The sequence below is a fragment of the Xenopus laevis genome, chromosome 2S, assembly GCF_017654675.1.
Source record: "Xenopus laevis strain J_2021 chromosome 2S, Xenopus_laevis_v10.1, whole genome shotgun sequence".
Taxonomy (NCBI): domain Eukaryota; kingdom Metazoa; phylum Chordata; class Amphibia; order Anura; family Pipidae; genus Xenopus; species Xenopus laevis.
In genome coordinates this window covers 5,838,474-5,856,864 of record NC_054374.1, presented here as the reverse complement: position 1 = coordinate 5,856,864, position 18,391 = coordinate 5,838,474, and the positions used below count along the sequence as shown (strand labels likewise).

Below are 18,391 nucleotides of genomic sequence, written 5' to 3'. Positions count from 1 at the left end.
TTTGCCATGAAAGGAGTGATATAAAGCATACATTTTTTTTTTTACTTCTGGTCCTTTTACAATCATGCCTTAAAGGGAATATCAACCCCCTCCGCCCCAAAAATTTTTTGCCTAATAAAAGTAAAACATTGCAACTTATAAAATATACATTCATTACACATACTCCATGGTTTTTAGGTTATTTGTAGATATATATATATATTGCTACTGAAAGCAGTGTCTGTCCCTTTCTATTCTCAGACTGTTGATACGATGTAAGACAAGGAGCTGATTAACAGACCTGACTTTGCTGCTGGGGAACTAACAGTTTTACAACATTGTTTAAATAATAACAACTAGGAGTTAAGCAAATTCTGCTTTCAATAGCAGTTGTTTTTACAAATCACTTATATTCTCTACGTATTCTAAATTATCATTCGAATTATCTGTCCAAACACTAAAACTTTCTTAACTTTACTTCAACCATGGAATTGGCTACTTCGACCGACTACGACTTTGAATCGAACGATTCGAACTAAAAATTGTTCGACTATTCGACCATTCGATAGTCGAAGTACTGTCTCTTTAAAAAAAAACTTCGACCCCCTACTTCGCCATCTAAAACCTACCGAACCTCAATGTTAGCCTATAGGGAAGGTCCCCATAGGCTTTGCAAGCTTTTTTTGGTCGAAGAAAAATCGTTCAATCGAACGTTCGAATTGGTTGTGGTATTGAAAATACCTTCGGCAGTCAAATATCGAGGGTTAATTAACCCTCGATATTCGACCATATGTAAATGTGCCCCTCAGTGTGCCATCTGACCATCTGTCTCTACCTAAACATACCCACAACCATTTCAATCTACTTTATTGCACTGCTACTTGGGGCCTAGAATAAATATGAGTATAAGTTATATCCATAGAATGTAATAGCTACAAAATCCTTTGGATAATAGTGATCCAAACGAGCGGATCTCTCCCTGATATGCCCACATTGAGGTGGGTGATGTCGGGATGATGCTATCGCGGACCCTAGGGCCCAATGATCGGATCATAATTTAAGCAATACAGGTGGCAGATGCGGCCACGATCCAATGGGATTTTTAACCCTGCCTGATCGACAACTGGCCAATTTTCGGGCAGGTATCGATCGAGGAAGCCCGTCGGAGGGCCCCACACAAGGGCCAATAATCTGCCAACTCGGTATGGCCACCCTTAGTTTAGAGTCAATTGCAGTTACAAAGGCATCCATGGAAATTTGCCTAATAGTTATAGGAGATAGAAATAAAAGCTCTGGCCTTCAGTTTATTGGACTTCGCCAGTAAGAAATCTATTATTGTCTTGACTATACAGAGACACAAGAAGAATATAAAGAAAGAGAACATTCCCACCCAAAAGCCAAAGGGGTGAATGGCACAGAAATGCAGAAAACAACGCCATTCACGGTCACTTAGTGCCTCTCCCCAGGCCATTAAACAATCCAAGAACTGGTTTGTCTCTATTCAGCAAAGACGAATGCCTTTCTCAAGTACAGTTTTATATTTACTCAGTGTCCATAAAACATTGTAGACCTTGAACTGTGACATCTCTGGCATTGAACCCAACATTCAGGGAGAATTTAAATGTAAAACGATTGCAGTTCACACTTACAAACTCTCATTTCTCATAGACTGTGCCAGTCCAAGCCAAGAAGGAACCACTGAAGGTAAGAATAACATCTCTTAGATAATCTACCCTTCCTTTGAGTAAAGTGGAGCAAAAATAATTCCATCTTCAATGTAGCTGCCAACTGAATATTTATTTTCAGGATGTATAATATGTTCCACTATGAGTTGGACTTTGCTATTCACATAAACCTGCTTTCATTAAGGGGCAGATGTATGAAGGGTCGAATATCGAGGGTTAATTAACCCTCGATATTCGACTAGGAACTAAAATCCTTCGACTTCGAATATCGAAGTCGAAGGATTTAGCGCAAATCCTACGATCGAACGATCGAAGGATTATTCCTTCGATCGAACGATTCGAAGGATTTTAATCCAACGATCGAAGGAATATCCTTCGATCAAAAAAACTTAGGCAAGCCTATGGGGACCTTCCCCATAGGCTAACATTGACTTCGGTAGCTTTTAGCTGCCGAAGTAGGGGGTCGAAGTTTTTTTTAAAGAGGCAGTACTTCGACTATCGAATGGTCAAATAGTCGAACGATTTTTACTTCGAATCGTTCGATTCGTAGTCGAAGGTCGAAGTAGCCCATTCGATGGTCGAAGTAGGCCAAAAAACACTTCGAAATTCGAAGTTTTTTTAATTCGAATCCTTCACTCGAGCTTCATGAATCGGCCCCTTAGGGGCCGATTCATCAAGAGTCGAATATCGAGGGTTAATTAACCCTCGATATTCGACTGTGAACTAAAATCGTTCGACTTCGAATATCGAAGTCGAACGATTTTGCGCAAATCCTGCGATTGATCGATCAAAGGATTTTTCGTTCGATCGAACGATTAAATCCTTCGAATCGAACGATTCGAAGGATTTTAATCCAACAATCGAAGGAAAATCCTTCGATCAAAAAATCACAGGCAAGCCTATGGGGACCTTCCCCATAGGCTAACATTGACTTCGGTAGCTTTTAGCTGCCGAAGTAGGGGGTCGAAGTTTTTTTTAAAGGGAAAGTACTTCGACTATCGAATGGTCGAATAGTCGAACGATTTTTCGTTCGAATCGTTCGATTTCGTTTGAATTCGAACGAATTTAACCAATTCGATGGTCGAAGTACCCAAAAAATACTTCGAAATTCGAATTTTTTTCATTCGAATCCTTCACTCGAGCTTAGTGAATCGGCCCCTTAATGTCTATTGGCTACACATGGACTTTGTTTTTTGTTTATTATTGAGATGTAAGTGGAATACAAAATGGGCTTATGATTATTGTTGAATTGTAGGTAGAATATAAAACAGTATACTACTGGCTTATGTATTTGTTTTAATTCAATTTTTCCATTGTATAAAAAGCAGCATCAATATCTGGCCAGATCTGTTACTGTATGTATTGTTGCTTTGTGTTATTCTATTTTCACTCTCTTTTCAAGTTCGGATTAAACTGTCCAATGATTTTCTTTTCCAGTTGACCTTGTTCTTATAATGAATCTCTGCTGGTGTTTGGTCCTTGGACCCCTACTTGTTATGCACCTTGTGACAGGTAAGTCTGGGTTCCCACTTTGGGGGAGGCTGGAGCAGTGGGCGGGAGCATCCTAAAGAGAAGTTAGGGTGACATATGGGAAGAATGTTTGCTTTCCCTGATACTTCTTTGTTATACTATAGTAACAATGGCTGATACAGTAATGTTTTATAGTCCTTAAAGGGATCCTGTCATCGGAAAACATGTTTTTTTCAAAACACATCAGTTAATAGAGCTACTCCAGCAGAATTCTGCACTGAAATCCATTTCTCAAAAGAGCAAACAGATTTTTTTTATATTCAATTTTGAAATCTGACATGGGGCTAGACATTTTGTCAATTTCCCAGCTGCCCCCAGTCATGTGACTTGTGCCTGCACTTTAGGAGAGAAATGCTTTCTGGCAGGCTGCTGTTTTTCCTTCTCAATGTAACTGAATGTGTCTAAGTGGGACCTGGATTTTACTATTGAGTGTTGTTTTTAGATCTACCAGGCAGCTGTTATCTTTTGTTAGGGAGCTGCTATCTGGTTACCTTCCCATTGTTCTTTTGTTTGGCTGCTGGGGGGAAAAGGGAGGGGGTGATATCACTCCAACTTGCAGTACAGCAGTAAAGAGTCATTGAAGTATATCAGAGCACAAGTCACATGACTTGGGGCAGCTGGGAAATTGACAATATGTCTAGCCCCATGTCAGATTTCAAAATTGAATATTTTTAATCTGTTTGCTCTTTTGAGAAATGGATTTCAGTGCAGAATTCTGCTGGAGCAGCTCTATTAACTGATTCATTTTGAATATTTTTTTTTTTTCCCATGACAGTATCCCTTTAATAAAATGACAGATATAAGGGGGTCCTCGGCCAAACTAATTTAAGGGACTTCTGTATCTGCTACTGGAATACTGTATATGTGATACAGGTATGGTATCTCTTATCTGGCAACCTAATTATCCAGACAGCTATGAATTACAGGAAAGCCATCTACCAAAGACTCCATTTTAATTGAATAATTCAATTTTTCTCTGTAATAATAAAACAGTAGCTTGTACTTGATCCTAATTAAGATAAAATTAATCTTTACTGGGCACAAAACAATTCTACTTGGTTTATTTCATATTTATATGATATTTTCAATATGGCAAAGAATATCATAGATCATTATTTTTACATAGGGGCACATTTACTATTGGTCGAATATCGAGGGTTAATTAACCCTCGATATTCGACCGTCTAAGTAAAATCCTTCGACTTCGAATATCGAAGTCGAAGGATTTACCACTCTTCCTACGATCGAACGATTCAATTTTAATCCATCGATCGAAGGATATTCCTTCGATCAGGAAATTGTTAGGAAGCCTATGGGGACCTTCCCCATAGGCTAACATTGGCCTCGGTAGGTCTTAGGTGGCGAACTAGGGGGTCGAAGAATTTTTTAAAGAGACAGTACTTCGACTATCAAATGGTCCAATAGTCGAACGATTTTTAGTTTGAATCATTCGATTCGAAGTCAAAGGTCGTAGTCGAAGGTCGAAGTAGCCCATTTGATGGTCGAAGTAGCCATATTCGACCATTCGAAATTCGAACTTTTTTCCTCTATTCCTTCACTCGAACTAAGTAAATGGGCCCCTTAGACTTCGAATATCGAAGTCAAAGGATTTAGCGCAATTCGTTCAATCGAACAATCTAAGGAATAACCGTTCGTTCGAACGATTAAATCCTTTGAATCGAACGATTCGAAGGATTTTAATCCATCGATCGAATGATTTACCTTCGATCAGAAATTGGTTAGAAAGCCTATGGGGACCTCGGTAGGTTTTAGTTGGCGAAGTAGGCGGTCAAAGTTTTTTTTTAAAGAGACAGTACTTTGACTATCGAATGGTCGAATAGTCTAACGACTTTTAGTTCGAATCGTTCGATTCGAAGGTCGAAGTAGCCTAAAAAAAACATTCGAAATTCAAAGTATTTTTTATTCTAATCCTTCACTCGAGCTAAGTAAATGTGCCCCTTAGTGTGACACAGTGGAGCAAATAATATCCAAAATCACGGTGCAGTCTGGCAGAGAGGAACAAGTGTTTTTATATGAATCAATATTATATAGTATTAATATGTTATTACTGTTAATATGTCATTCCTTTCTAAAGCTTTGCCTCTATATGAACAGTTTTACAATGTAGACACTATAATCCCTTTATAATATTTGTTTCCATAGCGGTGCGCCTGGAACTAAATGGCAAAAATACAAGTTCTCTTCTGCAACTCAATATCAGTGAAACGGCAAGTCTAAAGTGTGAAGTTTTTGATAACACTGGGGATGAGGAATTGATTTGGTACCGGGGAACACGTCAAGTGGATGTCTCCTCTAACGACAACGTGAATATCAGCCAAGTCTGCGTTTACCCACTATCTACTGAGGACAATGGAGTCAGCTTTATATGCTTGCTGAAGCGGGACAATACAGTCAAATTATCTGTCATGCTGGATGTCAGATGTAAGTTGTTTCATCAAACTGAAGGTGGCTGTACACCAGGGGTCCCCAACCTTTTTAACCATGAGCCACATTCAAATGTAAAAAGAGGGAGCAACACAAGCAAGAAAAAAGTCCCTGGGGTGCCAAATAAGGGCTGTGATTGACTATTTGGTAGCCCCTATGTGGACTGGCAGCCTACAGGAGACTCTGTTTGGTTGTAGACTTGGTTTTTATGCAACCAAAACTTGCCTTCAAGACAGGATTTCCAAAATAATCCCCTGCTTTGAGGCCACTGGGAGCAACATCCAAGGGGTTGGAGAGCAACGTGTTGTTCGCGAGCTACTGGTTGGGGATCACTGGTGTACACTATAAGGTCCACTCATTTGGCAAAGTTGCCAAACAAGTGTCTTTTACACGAATATGTGGAGATATGTGGGCAGGCCACAAAGGCCCGAGCATAGGGTGGCTAATTGCTGGGGATGGCATGTTGCCTGCTAGCTGACAATGAACTAGGGCCCAGTCCCCAATAATCAGGAAACTGCAGCAGAAGAAGGTGAGAGAGGTGAGAGCGCAGGGAGGGGGTGGAAGTAGGGTTGCCACCTTTTCCAAATAATGTTACCGGCCAGGGGCAGGAACAAAAGGGGCGGTCCATGACACAAAAAGGGGTGGGGACACAGGGACCATGTCACAAAAAGGGGCGTGGCCACGACACAAACTGCCCAGAAGAGGAAGAAACTGTAAGTTTCCACCAGAGGGCCAAGGCCTTTGTTAAGGGTATTACAAATTACCGCCAACTACATTGCCGGTAAATTTGTAATACCGGCCCCGGCGTTGGCAGGTGTTTTAGCGGCTAGGCCGGTAAAATACAGGCCGGGTGGCAACCCTAGGTGGAAGGTGAGACCGGCCTGGGGACAAACTATTTTTAAATCCAGCCTGGCTGATATGCCCATCTAAGGTGAATGATATTATCGGGCTCTAAACCAATCGCTGGCCCTGGGGCCAAATGATTGGATTACAACAGTGGGTATATGAGCCATCAGAGCGAGTGCTGCATCAACTAACTGATACGGACCCATATCCAACGGGAAAATGAAACCTGCCCGACTGACATCTGGCCGATTTTTGGCCAGACATTGTGGCCCGTCAGAGGTCCCCCTGCACAGCCAGATATAGGGTCTAAAGGGCCTGAATTTTGTGCCACATATACAACAAATAAAATAGAATGGGGTTTGTGCTTAGAGTTAAGGAGTGGTTCATCTTCACCAGTTAACTTTTAGTATGTTATATGACCATTTCTAAGCATGTGACTTGTGCTCTGATAAACTTCAATCACTCTTTACTGCTGTACTGCATGATAGTGATATCTCCCCCCGCAGCCAAACAAAAGAACAATGGGAAGGTAACCAGATAGCAGCTCCCTAACACAAGATAACAGCTGCCTGGTAGATCTAAGAACACCACTCAATAGTAAAATCCAGGTCCCACTGAGACACATTCAGTTACATTGAGAAGGAAAAACAGCAGCCTGCCAGAAAGCATTTCTCTCCTGAAGTGCAGGCACAAGTCACATGACCAGGGGCAGCTGGGAAACTGACAATATGTCTAGCCCCATGTCAAATTTCAAAATTGAATATAAAAAAATCTGTTTGCTCTTTTGAGAAATGGATTTCAGTGCAGAATTCTGCTGGAGCAGCACTATTAACTGATGCGTTTTGAAAAAAACATGTTTTCCATGACAGTATCCCTTTCAGTTAATAATGAACACACATAGATTTGTTGTTTCCAGGTTCTCACTGCCAACTTTTAAGGTTTCAGTTGTACTTTATTCAGAATTTTTTTTTTCTAGTTACTCCCATCTTGGAAGGAGAGAGCTCTGTGACGGTGGAAGTTGGCAAAAACGCACAACTGACCTGTATCACCAAAGCCAACCCTCAAGCGGAGATGATCTGGAGAAAAAATGGTGTTGTGGTCACGATGGAGAAGTCTCGGTACAAACAATACCTGGACAGTGAGAAGTTCCAGCTTAACATCGACAGAGTAGACAAGAAGGATGCTGGGAACTACACTTGTGTAGCAGTCGCCACTGATAGCAACACGACTGAAACGAAAAATTTTGAGCTGGTGGTGGAGGGTAACCAGATGTATATTTTGTGATGGTTGTGCCTGTAACTGGTCAGTTGCAATGAGTGTATCCCTTATACAGTCCAGCACCAATCACGATGAAAACTACAAAAAAATCTTAGTTTTTGTGCAAAACACTGAACAATTCGGAGTTTTCGGGGAAAGCTCCGACTATTTTTCCGGGCTTTTTTCTTCATAAATAAGGTCCATTCGGGCAATCAGAGTTGCTCGGATTTCTAACTTAGAAATACTGAGATAGATTCGGACCTTGATAAATAACCCCTAACACTGCAATGTTTAACCCTTGTTATTAACACACTAAGGGGCACATTTACCTAGGGTCGAATATCGAGGGTTAATTAACCCTCAATATTCAGCCGTCAAAGTAAAAGGATTTTGCGCTATTCCTATGATCGAACGATTGAAGGAATAATCGTTTGATTGAACGATTAAATCCTTCGAATCGAACGATTCAAAGTATTTTAATCCATCGATTGAAGGATATTCCTTCGATCAGGAAATTGTTAAGAAGCCTATGGGGACCTTCCCCATAGGCTAACATTGGCCTCGGTAGGTTTTAGGTGGCGAACTAGGGGGTCGAAGAATTTTTTAAAGAGACAGTACTTTGACTATCGAATGGTCGAATAGTCGAACGATTTTTAGTTTGAATCGTTCGATTCGAAGGTCGTAGTCGAAGGTCGAAGTAGCCCATTCGATGGTCGAAGTAGCCATATTCGACCATTCGAAATTCGAACTTTTTCCTCTATTCCTTCACTCGAACTAAGTAAATGGGCCCCTAAATATTGTATCTCAAAGTAAAATGTGACTCCTATGCTTATATCCTTTCAGTACTTGAAGAAAAAGTTACTTTCACACATTTCCCTCGTTTTACATTTTCCCGGGTTTTACCAAATTTTTTTCTGGTCCCCTGAAAAATGTACAATGGGGGTTCTACATATGCCCTATGCTTGAGTTTTTTTTACTTTGTTTACATATACAAAGCCTTTATCTGGTGATACAGAATGTAGCCAAATGGGAAGCACCTTTTACTTTGTTTTCAGAAAAGGGATCATCCATCACCTTGAGGCAGGGAATAAGGACAAGGCTGATGGTACACTAGGCTGACACTAGATTAGTGCCCAAACCTACTAAGGGCAGAGACACACGTGGAGATTTGGGGAGATTTAGTCGCCCAATGACAAATCACCTCTTCTTTGTGTGACTAATCTCCCCGATCTGCCTTCCCGCCAGCTAGAATCTAAATTTCTGGTGGGATGGCACTCGGAGCACTTAGTCGCCTGAAGAATAGGCAATTTGTCGCTGGGCGACTAATCTCCCTGAATCTCAATGTGTGACTCTAAAGATGTTAGATGGGCTATTTAGATCAGGACAATGTTGCAGTATTCTGCAATACTTTCTACCTGCCTTCTCTGAGAGCTACAGCAAGATTTTCACAGATCCACACACACTCAATGTTCTGCAGCTGGGGAGCTTACCCCTTTTATTATATCACCAACAGTATCAACGTTTCTTCATCAGTTCTGTACTCCCCCAAAACGTTGATACTGTTGGTGATATAATAAAAGGGGTAAGCTCCCCAACTGCAGAAAATTGAGTGTGTGGATCCGTGAAAATCTTGCTGTTGCTATGGGACATAGCCAGGTCAACGGAGGGCCAGTACCACCAGTGCAGAGCGTGTGAATTGCAAGAGTGCGGTGGATTCATCTCATTAACCTAAGATCTCTCGGAGAGCTGCCATGTGACTCTGCAGAGCATCAAGAAAATGACGTTTTATTTTGATTGAAATTACAGAGAGTCGTTAATATTTCCATTAGGTGATTAATCAACATGCTACAATTATGAATGATACTGTAACGCTCAACAATGAACTGCATGGTTCAGATCTGAAATCAATCTGATTGTTTGTGGACAATGCTGAGCGTGGGTCTGACTGAAAACAGGCGAAAGGTTGACCAACAGCCTTGGGTTTCAGCGGTATTTTTTCATACAATGGGTTTTCAAAAGACTGAAGAACTAGAATACAATTTTTCCAGGTCTGGACTGGGATGCAAAATAGTCTCATTTCAAATACAGAGGCCCAACTAGACCCCATAAATAGTGACTGTGTATAACAGTGATCCCCAACCAGTAGCTCAAAAGCAACATGTTGCTCTCCAACCAAATGCTGCTCTCAGTGGCCTCAAAGCAGGAGATTATTTTTTCATTCCAGGCTTGGAGGCAACTTTTAGTTGCATGAAAACAAGATGTACTGCCAAACAGAGTCTCAATGTAGCTGCCAGGCCTAGAGGCTACCAAATAGCCAATCACAGCCCTTATTTGGAACCCCATGAACTTTTTTCATGCTTGTGTTGCTCCCCGACTCTTTTATATGAATGAATGTGGCTCATGGGAGAAAAGGGGTTGGGGACCCCTGGTGTATAATATCTTACAGCATTCCATATTTATTTTGGAAATTGTGTGTATTGCCCTTGTGTAGCTCAGATCTTTTCTGTTTTCTTTACTCAGACAAGAAAGATGTGCTCCCAGTGGAGGCCATAGCGGCAGCAGTAGTGGTGGGGGCGCTGATTATCCTCTTTTTTTTTGTTCGCAAAGAGAGAGACCATTTTCAAACCAGTAAGTATTGGAAATCCAGAATGGAGAGAATTGACCGCTCATAAGTTTATTAACATTCTTTAGACTCAAAATAAGAACCAAACAAACTAGTTCCTGTAACAGTGGGACTGAATGTCTCAATAGGATTTGGAAGTTGTTGACATATTGATTTATCTTGATGTTACCATGTTGGCCCTCTTTTTGGAGAATACAATCTGCTTTCTGCAAAAAACCATGCGATTAGCTTTGAATTCGTTGTACACCTCTAAAGGAACCCCCTCCAGCTCACCCATCCACCATAGTTCCATTATTAGAAAATATTTCCTGGGACGTAGCTGCTCAAGTTATTTTCTCATACTCAGCTTATCATGGCACTCTTTCCCCAATTAATTAGCATACGAGAATGAACGCCTATACATTTAGTTAATGTCCCTTATTTCCCTTAGGTGGGCCTAGTTTATTAAAAATATGGAGCTCTTGAACCTATGAACTCAGCAGAACTTAATTAGCCAATTCTGACAATTTATCATTTACAATAGATCAACTCGATATTGCTTTTGGCTGTGGCCTCGTGCTTTTATATGGTCACATAACTCCTCGGTGACTAATAATATCTTTATAAATTACAGTAGGGGGTACATTATCCACTATATAATACACATGAGCCATGAATATCTTGTAAATGATATCATTATAAACGGTGATTTTTGATGTCATCAGTTATAAACGGTGAGTTCTGATGTCATCAGTTATAAACGGTGAGTTCTGATGTCATTTCGGTCACATGACTCGCTGAAACTTGTGTATTATAATAAGTAAAGTACCCCCAGTTGCAAAATATGAGGATATTAGAAGTTACCTCGGAGTTCCATGACCTGTATAAAAACACTCGGCCTTCTGCCTCGTACTTTTATATGGTCATGAAACTCCTCGGTAACTTATAATATCCTTATATTTTACAAGAGGGGCTACTTTATTCACTACATACCTGCCAGTGTTCTTCAAAGCTCCCTCCCACCTTCGGCACCATTGTATGTCGGTTCCCATTGGTTAAGTCTGGAAAATGAATTATGTTTGTACAAATTTACACCCTTTTAGATGTATCCCCATGTCCATTAAAATATAAATCTCATAATCATTATTTCATCCTTATTTTAACAACTTGACGATCGCCTTGCTAATGCATCAAGTTACTGCTGTAGGTCTCCTTTAAGCTCAAGCCGGTGCCTGGCCCTGACGTGTTGGTGTAGCGCAGACATTCCATGGATTCCTGTTGCTAATTGAAACCTGTTTCTTTTTCAGTGCATGAAGAAGCGAGAAGACACCTCACTGTAAGTGCTGATTAGAAATACACATGGCAATCCACTTGCAATTTTCTGCTGGAATGGGCTCCTAGTTAGAAATGCATTCAGTGGCTCCCATGGGCTTTAACTCACGCACTAACTATACAGAATCTGTTTTCCATTACACATTACAGTATAGAATGGAAAGGATCTCCCTTTGAAAAGGGGTTAATAAATGGAGCCTGCACGGGTTACATCACTCTCAGGTGGCAGTTGTCTATTAAACGTAATGATTGAATCAGCCTTTAAATGTCAGACTGAGTCACAGTGATTGCTCTGTAGCCCTGGAGGCATTGGAGGGCAATGAACTGTTGCACATGGGCTTTATTGGCCAAGTACTTTGCGTGTGAGTCTCATGGAACTGATGCTCTTCAGCTTGACTTTGTGTAATTCCTTCTGGCTGGAGACGACCTTATGCTAACTCACACCTTACTAACAGCACGTAACCTGCAGGTAGAGGAGTCCACGCTGTGTGTTTAGAAAACCAGTAACACCATTGAGAATGCATTTCACACGTCTAAACATAATGTTCAGTTTTGCTGGCCATGCCTAGGCCAACGATAGCCACTGTAACTCCCACTCCAAACTTTGTTCAAAATGATGTCCTACTGACCTATACCTGACTGAGGATGGGCAGGACCAATAATATTATATCACACTGAAGATCAGATAAGAGCAATTTCCATTTTCTAGGAGATCAGAGTGGACTGGTATATTTACCCTAAAGGGATACGGTCATGGGAAAACATGTTTTTTTCAAAACACATCAGTTAATAGTGCTGCTCCAGCAGAATTCTGCACTGAAATCCATTTCTCAAAAGAGCAAACAGATTTTTTTATATTCAATTTTGAAATCTGACATGGGGCTAGACATTTTGTCAATTTTGCAGTACAGCAGTAAAGAGTGACTGAAGTTTATCAGAGCACAAGTCACATGATTGGGGGCAGTTGGGAAACTGATTTCAGTGCAGAATTCTGCTGGAGTAACACTATTAACTGATGTGTTTTGAAAAAAACACGTTTTCCCATGACAGTATCCCTTTAATGTTTTCTTCTGGTATCCTAAACCCTTGCTTCCACCCAAAGCACACGTTCAGTGAATCCAAAATATGGGTACAGACACCATAAAGCAAAGAAATCTGCTGCAAAGTGCCTTTATTCACCAACACATGACATGTTTCGAACTTCACAGCTATTTTTCAAGTTACACTAACTTTTAGGGGCAGATTCAGATCAAGGGTCCAATTTCGAATTCAAGAGAGTTTTTCAAAATCTGTATTTAAAAAATCGAATTTTCAAAACTTGGGTGAATAGGATCGACCCGAAAACTCCAAATTGATCCCAGGACATCTCCCATTCACTAAAACAGCAATTCGGTTCTTAAAGGGCCAGTGTATGATAAATCTAAAATTTGACAGTTTTGGCCATAAAAAAAAAACAAAAAAATTAAAATTTTTAATTCAACCCTTGATTAATCTGCTCATATGTATGATGTAGAGAGTGATATTCTGAGACAATTTGCTTTTTTATTATTTTTTTTTTTTTTGGCTTTTATTTCAACAGCTCTCTAGTTTGCAATTTCAGCTATTCATACATTGATGTGAATAAGAGACTGGAATATGAATAGGAGAGGCCGGAATAGAAAAATGAGTAATAAAAAGTAGCAAAAGCAATTCATTTGTAGCCTTACAGAGCATTTGTTTTTGATGGGGTCAGTGACCCCCATTTGAAAGCTGGAAAGTCAGAAGAAGGCAAATCATTAAAAAACTATAAAAAAAATAAATAAAGGCCAACTGAAAAACTGATTATCCTTTCAGATAATTTGATTTATCCATTAGTCATTCTATATCTATAACATACTGAAAGATCACTTCTTAATTAGAGCTGGAAACCAATGACAATGATTTTTATTATCTGGTTCTGTTGCAGGTGAGACATTTGTACAAATACCAAGTGTAATGGAGAAAGATCGCATTTTACACGAACAGTAATCACCTCGCCCACCACTAAGACGTCCTACGGTTTTTCAACATACCAATGGGGCTTTAATATGTGAATATCAATATAAACTCCCACCTGAGGTTAAGTCTCCTCCTTCTGTCCAAACGTAAGATTATAGTGAAGAAAAGTGACACTTGTGGAAATACCAACTGCCAGCAGCTCTAGATCTCCTCCTACAGGCTGTCCTTACACACAGATCTTTTTCTCTCTCTATAGGGGCAAATTCACTAAGGGGCCGATTCACTAAATTCGAGTGAAGGATTCGAAGTAAAAAAACTTCGAATTTCAAAGTATTTTTTGGGCTACTTCGACCTTCGACTACGACTTCGAATCGAAGGATTTGAACTAAAAATCGTTCGACTATTCGATAGTCGAAGTACTGTCTCTTTAAAAAAAACTTTGACCCCCTACTTCAGCAGCTAAAAGCTACCGAACCCAATGTTAGCCTATGGGGAAGGTCCCCATAGGCTTGCCTAAGTTTTTTTGATCGAAGGATAATCCTTCGATCGTTGGATTAAAAACCTTCGAATCGTTCGATTCGAAGGATTTAATCGTTTGATCGAAGGAATAATCCTTCGATCGCACGATCGCAGTATTTGCGCTAAATCCTTCGACTTCGATATTCGAAGTCGAAGGATTTTAATTCCTAGTCGAATATCGAGGGTTAATTAACCCTCGATATTCGACCCTTAGTGAATCAGCCCCTAAGATTCGTAGTTGTGCCAGCGTCCGCTTTGCCGCACTTTGCTAGACGTATTTTCGCCAGCGCTATGCAAATTCACTAAAATCCGAAGTTGCGCTCAGGGGAAGTGTAAGGTTGTGAAGTTGCGCTGGCGTTAATTCACCAAGCAAAGCGAAGTTACGCTAGCGATGCTTAATTTGCATATGGCGCCAAATTGAAGTTACAATGGAGGTATATGTAGCAGCACTACACAAGCCTGGGAAACCTTCAATAAAATGTTTATTTTGCCCTACACATGTGCCCACTGTATAGTTAAGTTGCCATGAGTTAGGAAATGTAGGGGGGAAGGAGGGGAGCCCCAAAAAATGTTTCGATCTTTTTCAGCCTATCACCCATAAAAAAAGAAAAACCGCCAGCGTTTTTTGGGACTTAGAAAATTTTTTAACTTTTTTTGAAGCAATCCCTATCTACTCTATTGCACTTCGCCTGGTCTGAGGTGGCAAAGGAAGTCTGGCGTAAAAGGTAGCGTTCAGAAAAATTTGCGCGTTAGTGAATTTGCGTAGTTACGTCTGTTGCGCAAATTCGCCAGCCATGCGGGTGCGAAGTAACACTAGCGAATTTATGCCAGCGTCCGTTAGGGAATCGGCAAATAAACGAAAATGCGCTACGCGAGTGAATTAACGCTAGCACATACAAAGATTTCTTCATTTCTGGAAATGATTAGTCTAATGGAAAAAGATAAAGAAACGAGTAGTATTTTCCCTTTATGAATTCCCATATGAGATACACATTGGAGGTCATTTATCAACAGTGGGCAAATTTGCCCATGGGCAATTACCCTTAGCAACCAATCAGATTGTTGCATTCATTGTTCTACCTGCAGCTGCCTGAAAAAAGCCAAGCACTGATTGGTTGCTATTGGTTACGGCCCATGGGCAAATTTGCCCAGTGTTGATAAATGAGCCCCAGTGTGTTATAATCATGGGCACAGTGTGCAGCCAAAATGGCCGATCCCACATTGTTTGTTGTACAGAGACACAACTTTCCCTTAAAAGTCCAGTTACATTATACGGTATCAAGTCAGAATAATCAGCTCCGCCTGCCTCACTCTTGATGCCAGTTATAGGGAAAAATATACAGATTTAGGCAACTTGAATTTATATTTTTAATATGATTATGTCACCAAATTGATATTCATGTAAATCTGAATTGCGCTGGAATAAAAGTGATCCATTCCCATCAAATATATTGTTATATATACAATTGTGTTAAAATCTCTAAATATGAACAAAATGACAAAGTGTCAGCTCTGCTGTTAAGTTGTCAGAGTTCATACAGAATGACATTTTCATCTTCCACCTTCTTTTTCTCCACCCCACTGGCTCCATTCTATACAGATTTATCAAGGGTCGAATTTTGAAGTGGAAAATACTTCTAAATTCGACCATCGAATAGAATCCTCCGACATTCGAAGTCGGAGGATTTTATTCATCGTACGATCGTACTATGATCGTATGATTCTAACGATTTTATCGTAAGATTTTCCTTCGAATATAAAAAACTTCAAAAATTGCTCTGGAAGGTCCCCATAGGCCAACATAGCACTTCAGCACTTTAATTTTGTGAAGTATTGAAGTCAAAGTTTTTTTTAAAGAGACAGTACTTACAGTATTATCAAATGGTTGAATAGTCGAATGATTTTTACTTCGAATCAAAGTCAATTTAAATTCGAAGTCGTAGTATTCTATTCGATGGTCAAAGTATTCAAAAAATTACTTCGAATGTCACATTTTTTATCTTCAAAAATTCCCCCAACCCTTGATAAATCTGCCCCATAACGTTTGGATATTGAGTTACAGTACATAATATAGTGAATAAAGTACCCCCTCTTGTAAAATATAAGGATATTATAAGTTACCGAGGAGTTTCATGACCATATAAAAGTACGAGGCCGAAGGCTGAGTGTTTTTATACAGGTCATGGAACTCCGAGGTAACTTATAATATCCTCATATTTTACAACTGGGGGTACTTTATTTATTATAATACACAAGTTTCAGTCAGTCATGTGACAGAAATGACATCAGAACTCACCGTTTATAACTGATGACATCAGAACTCACCGTTTATAACTGATGACATCAGAACTCACCGTTTATAACTGATGACATCAGAACTCACCGTTTATAAGGATATAATTTACAGGATATTCATGGCTTTTGTGTATTATACAGATATAATTACAGTTATGATCAGAATAATAATAGTCCAACATCACTAACCTGATCAATCATTGTTTTTGGTAGAAATGATATTTCTATATGGCAAATAATGAACTAGTAGGTTTAGTAGAGGAATAGAAACCAACAGACCCAACAGTCCTGACTTGCTGCTGATTCTGTGTCATTGAATCATTGATTGAGGATTGTTGCAAACAATAGTAGTGTGGAGTACAATTAGTGATCCCATTCATTCTGTACAAACAGGAGTCAATTACGGCTCTTATTCCTACGGAAGGAGCAAATGTTGTGCTGCTGGTTCTAGTGAATTTCTCTCTGATAATCTGAGTAAAATGGCTCGTTCCAGACAGTGTTCAGAAGTACAGAGTATTTTGATTCAAAACTTGATTGGAGAGGGGAAAATATATAAAGAAGTGCAGAAAATGATCGGCTGCTCAACATAAACAATATCAGATGCTTTAAAATGGCACCAAAACCTGAAAGAAAACACAAAACGACCATTGGAATGGATAGAAGAATAGGCAAAATAACAAAGACTCAGCCAATGATCAGCTCCAGGAAGATGAAAGAAGGAGTAAAGTTCCCTGTGATACTGTTACAATTAGAAGACGACTATGTGAAGTCAAACTATCGGCAAGAACCGAGGTAGAGAGCTTAAAACCTCGAACACATACCTTTGCGGTACCAGGTGCTGTACTGAAGGACCCACGCCTGTTACAGGGCCAAATTATCCAATCAGAGCAGATATCAGCAGCACACCGTAGATATGAACAAACGTGTATTTTATTGCATCAAATCATTTTAAACAGGGCAACGTTTCGGGCCGCCCGGGCCCTTTATCAAGCCTTATCAAGCCCAAGCTATCGGTAAGAAGCCCCCGCAAAGTCCCATTGCTGAAAAAAAGACGTGCTAAAGAGCTTACAGTTTGCCAAAGAACACACTGACTGGCCTATAGAGAAATGGCACAACATTTTGTGGACTGATGAAAGCAAGATTGTTCTTTTTGGGTCTAGGGGCCACAGAGAGTTTGTCAGACGACCCCCAAACACTGAATTAAAGTCACAGTACAGAGTGAAGCCGGGGGCACAAACATCATGATATGGGGATGTTTCTCATACTATGGTGTTGGGACTATTTATCTCATACCAGGGATCATGGATCAGTTTCAATACATCAAATACTTGAAGAGCTCATGTTGCCTTATGCCAAAGAGCAAATTCCCTTGAAATGGGAGTTTGAACAAGACAACGACCCCAAACTCACCAGTAAATGGGCAACATCTTTGTTCCACACCAACAAGACTTTATGGAGTGACCAACCCAGGACCTTAATCCAATAGAAAACTTGTGGGATGACATCACAAATTCTGAAAAGAATTGCCAGCCCTTGATCCAACTCACGCTGTGGCATTTACCAGCTGCAATAAACACCATTGTACCAGCGCTCAGTCTGACCCACATTCTGGAGTTGACCCGCTGCGATGAACAATAAAAAGCCAATATTTGTTCACAAAGTGAAAAATTGCCAGGGCACGGTGTTAGTACCACACTTTGGCCAAACTACGTAAGCTCACGTGCCAAGTCAAGGCCCCTCATTGTATGTGAGTCCTACACTGTCCATTAGTATTATACGTTTGTAGTGTATTTAAAATCAAGTCCCCCAGTAACCAGTGTGACTGAGTAATAAGAACAATGTGCACTTACCCTTAACTCAGGAGCTCTAGTGGGAAAGGAGGGAGCTTTAAGCCCCGGCCAACAAACATACACCTGGGAATAAT

General features: G+C 40.2%; 1 protein-coding gene across 1 annotated transcript; it reads left to right on the top strand.

Annotated features, from left to right (window-relative positions):
• The first annotated feature begins 1,052 nt into the window (after positions 1 to 1,052).
• Positions 1,053 to 11,684, top strand: LOC108708850 (transmembrane and immunoglobulin domain-containing protein 1). Its single transcript, XM_041583328.1, is given in 7 exon segments — positions 1,053 to 1,683; positions 3,102 to 3,176; positions 5,358 to 5,636; positions 7,462 to 7,746; positions 10,263 to 10,330; positions 10,332 to 10,370; positions 11,652 to 11,684. Coding segments are annotated over 6 exon segments (762 nt in total). The 5' UTR covers positions 1,053 to 1,683; positions 3,102 to 3,118.
• Positions 11,685 to 18,391: the final 6,707 nt, after the last annotated feature.